The 3,174-nt window shown below is 61.6% G+C and overlaps 1 protein-coding gene across 1 annotated transcript; it reads right to left on the bottom strand.

The window, feature by feature from the left end:
* Positions 1-509: 509 nt before the first annotated feature.
* LOC123098858 (trans-cinnamate:CoA ligase, peroxisomal) lies at positions 510-2,836 on the bottom strand. The gene has a single exon (XM_044520936.1). The coding sequence runs from the start codon at positions 2,591-2,593 to the stop codon at positions 842-844; it is 1,752 nt and encodes a 583-aa protein (XP_044376871.1). The 5' UTR covers positions 2,594-2,836; the 3' UTR covers positions 510-841.
* Positions 2,837-3,174: the final 338 nt, after the last annotated feature.

Genomic DNA, 3,174 nt, shown 5'->3' with positions numbered 1-3,174 from the left:
ATCACGAGAGCTCTTGTCACTGTTCTCAACGAATATCCTGGTGTCCTCTGTGTCTTGCAGCTAGCGTAAACCGTGTGAGAGCAGGAGATGGTAATTTCTGGCGAGTAGTATCACTATCACTCTTCTCCGCAAAAACAAAAGAGGTATCACTATCACTCTTTGGAAAATGGCGTTCAGTAGGAGCGGTTAGTTGATCCCATTTTAATAAGACTTGTGTGGCCTTGCATGTTTACACGCAAATGGAAGCTAAGTGTGTGGTCTTTGCCGGTTTACCTTGATTAACCGTACCATGTATGGTTTTTTCGTCCGGTTTCCTTTATTAGCTGGACCAGCTCTTTTTTTTTTAATGCAATGCGGGAGCTTCCCACCTTTGACGAGGTTTCGTCAAATGGTAGCTAACGGCATAGGGGGCAGATTATACTTACTAGACTTTCGGTTAAGTTCTTACAGATGAATTTGACACGAAGATTTCCTTCACATTTCCACACTCGATATTTACAACGTATACATATATGAAAGTTCCAATTGATCATCAGAAAATAAGAGAAAAACAGAGTAAAAAACAGTTTGGTGCCACTGCACTAATACAGACTCGTTCCATCCTATACACAGAATAGAGCTTTCACAGCTCTCTTAAGTCTTAACCGCACTCCCTGCTTATTTCTGCAACGTTGGCACGCCTGCATGCATGGTGCCAAGTTCCTACACTTTTTACCAACACACGTAGATCTCTTAATTACCTGACCAAACCACCATGGTTTGAAACCGTACGACATCATCACGAAGAAATGCACGTAGGAACGTACGTATGCTTGTTGTTGGCAATGGCGCTCTGCATGCCCTATAGCCTTGACATGGCCATGACTTGCTCCACCGGGTGCTCGTCCCGGCGCCCTCCGCCGACCGTCTTCGTCGTCGGCTTCCCCTTCGTCTTCTGTGCCGGCGGCGCCACTGCCACGGCCGGCACCAGCTTCCGGGCCTCCTCCCGTAGCTTCACCTTCTCGACCTTGCCGAGCGCGTTCCTCGGGAGGACGTCCCAGACCACCACCTTCTTGGGCACCATGAAGCGCGACATGCGCTTGCGGCAGAAGGCCATCACGTCGTCCTCGCAGACCCCGGCCGCCTTGTCCTTGGCCACCACGAACGCGCACGGCGTCTCGCCCCAGTGCGCGTGCGGCATCGCGACCACCGCAGCGTCGGCCACGGCCGGGTGCCGGAACAGCGCCTCCTCCACCTCCTTGCTGCAGATGTTCTCGCCGCCGGAGATGATCACGTCCTTGGACCTGTCCTTGATCTCGATGTACCCGTCCGGGTGCACCACGCCGACGTCGCCCGTCATGAACCACCCGCCCCTGAACGCCTGCGCGTTCGCCTCCGGGTTGTTGAGGTACCCCTTCATGATGCTGCTGCCTCGGAGCACGATCTCGCCCAGCGTCTTCCCGTCGCGCGGCACCCTGGCCATCGCGTCGTCGTCGGTGACGACGTCGGCGTCGGCGAGTGACAGGACGCTGACGCCCTGCCGGGCCTTGAGGCGCGCGCGCTCCGAGATGGGCAGGTTGTCCCACTGGGCGCGCCACTCGCACGCCAGCGCGGGGCCCGTGGCCTCGGTGAGCCCGTAGGCGTGCGTTACGTTGAAGCCGATTTTCTCGACGCGCTCCAGCAGCGCGGCCGGCGGCGGGGCGCCGCCGGTGAGGACGTTGACGGGCTTCGCGAGCCGCGCGGTGGCGTCGCCACCCTCGAGGAGGATGTTGAAGACGACCGGCGCGCAGCACATGTGGGTGACGCCGTAGCGGGCGATGGCGCGGTAGACCTCGGCGGGGCGGTTCTCGCGGATGCAGACGTTGACGCCGCCGCGGGCCGCCATACCCCAGGTGAAGGTCCAGCCGTTGCAGTGGAACATGGGGAGCGTCCAGAGGTAGACCGGCTCGGTGCCGACCTCCCAGGACATGAGCAAACTGGTGGTGCTCAGGTACGCGCCGCGGTGGCTGTAGACCACGCCCTTGGGGGCGGACGTGGTGCCGGACGTATAGTTGAGCGTGACCGCGTCCCACTCGTCCTGGAGCTGCGGGAGCTCCACCGTGGGGTCACCGTGCGCGACAAGCGCCTCGTACTCGAGCTCGCCGAGGCGGACGCCGGTGGGGCGGTCGAGGTCGTCGATGACGGCGACGAGCGGGACGGGCGCGCCGGCAGCGGCGAGCAGCTGGAGCGCGTCGCTGGCGAGGCGCACGTAGTCGTAGTCGACGAAGAAGAGCTTGGCCTCGGCGTGGCGCAGGATGGCGGCGACGGCGGCGGCGTCGAGGCGGGTGTTGACGGTGTTGAGCACGGCGCCGGCCATGGGCACCGCGAAGTGCATCTCGTAGAGGGCGGGCACGTTGGGCGCGAGCACGGAGACCACGTCGTTCTTGCGGACGCCGAGGGTGAGGAGCAGGGAGGAGGCGAGGCGGCGGCAGCGCTCGTGGGTCTGGCTCCAGGTGAAGCGCACCCGGCCGTAGACGAGGGAGGCGCGGTCGCCGTAGACGGCATTGGCGCGCGGCAGGAAGCCCACCGGGCTGAGGGGCGCGTAGTTGGCCGCGAGCTTGGGGAGCTGGTCCATGTCCTCCGCGGCGAAAACGGCTGTGTCCTGAAACGGGTAGGGGTGTCGGGCTGCCGGCTCCGTATGGGTGCTGGCTAGTGGCAGCAGACAGCAGTGGCCTTGTGGGCTGGAGCAGTAGGCGGTGTGGGGGAGGGAGTGATTCGGACAGTGGAGGGCTGCCGCTGTTTATATAGTGGTTGGAGCAAATGTGATTTGCGTTTGGGGGTGGTGCAGAGGCAGAGGCAGGGCGGGGGCACGCGGTCCGGGGAGAAAAGAAAGGGAAATTGTTGGGGTCGGGGTCGGGGTTTGCGGGGAAAATGAAGTGAAGACACGGGCGCTTGACCACAGCTTTGACGAGCGAGCCACGATATTTCACACGCGCGCACGTCTCGCTCGGCCGGGCAGGTATTGGGAGCTTCGTTTTCCCGGGCCGGAACGCCAGACGCCAGGCCACCGGTGACCGGACTGTTCATGCTAGTGGGCAGGGAGTAGTGACCGGTCGATGCGGTGCGGCACACCGGGCTGGCTGGTGGCGGCACGATGGATCAGGTGACGTAGCACTCCTGTGGTTATTAGGGCATCTCCAACGCCGACCCTCGTAC

The sequence above is a fragment of the Triticum aestivum genome, chromosome 4D (assembly GCF_018294505.1).
Source record: "Triticum aestivum cultivar Chinese Spring chromosome 4D, IWGSC CS RefSeq v2.1, whole genome shotgun sequence".
In the NCBI taxonomy this organism is placed as follows: Eukaryota; Viridiplantae; Streptophyta; class Magnoliopsida; order Poales; family Poaceae; genus Triticum; species Triticum aestivum.
The sequence above is the reverse complement of the archived record's forward strand: the minus strand, read 5'-3'. Positions and strand labels throughout refer to the sequence as shown.

What these genes read in the sequence shown, in the direction of transcription:
- LOC123098858 (XM_044520936.1), bottom strand. Translation starts at nt 2,593, where the DNA reads ATGGACCAGCTCCCCAAGCTCGCGGCCAACTACGCGCCCCTCAGCCCG.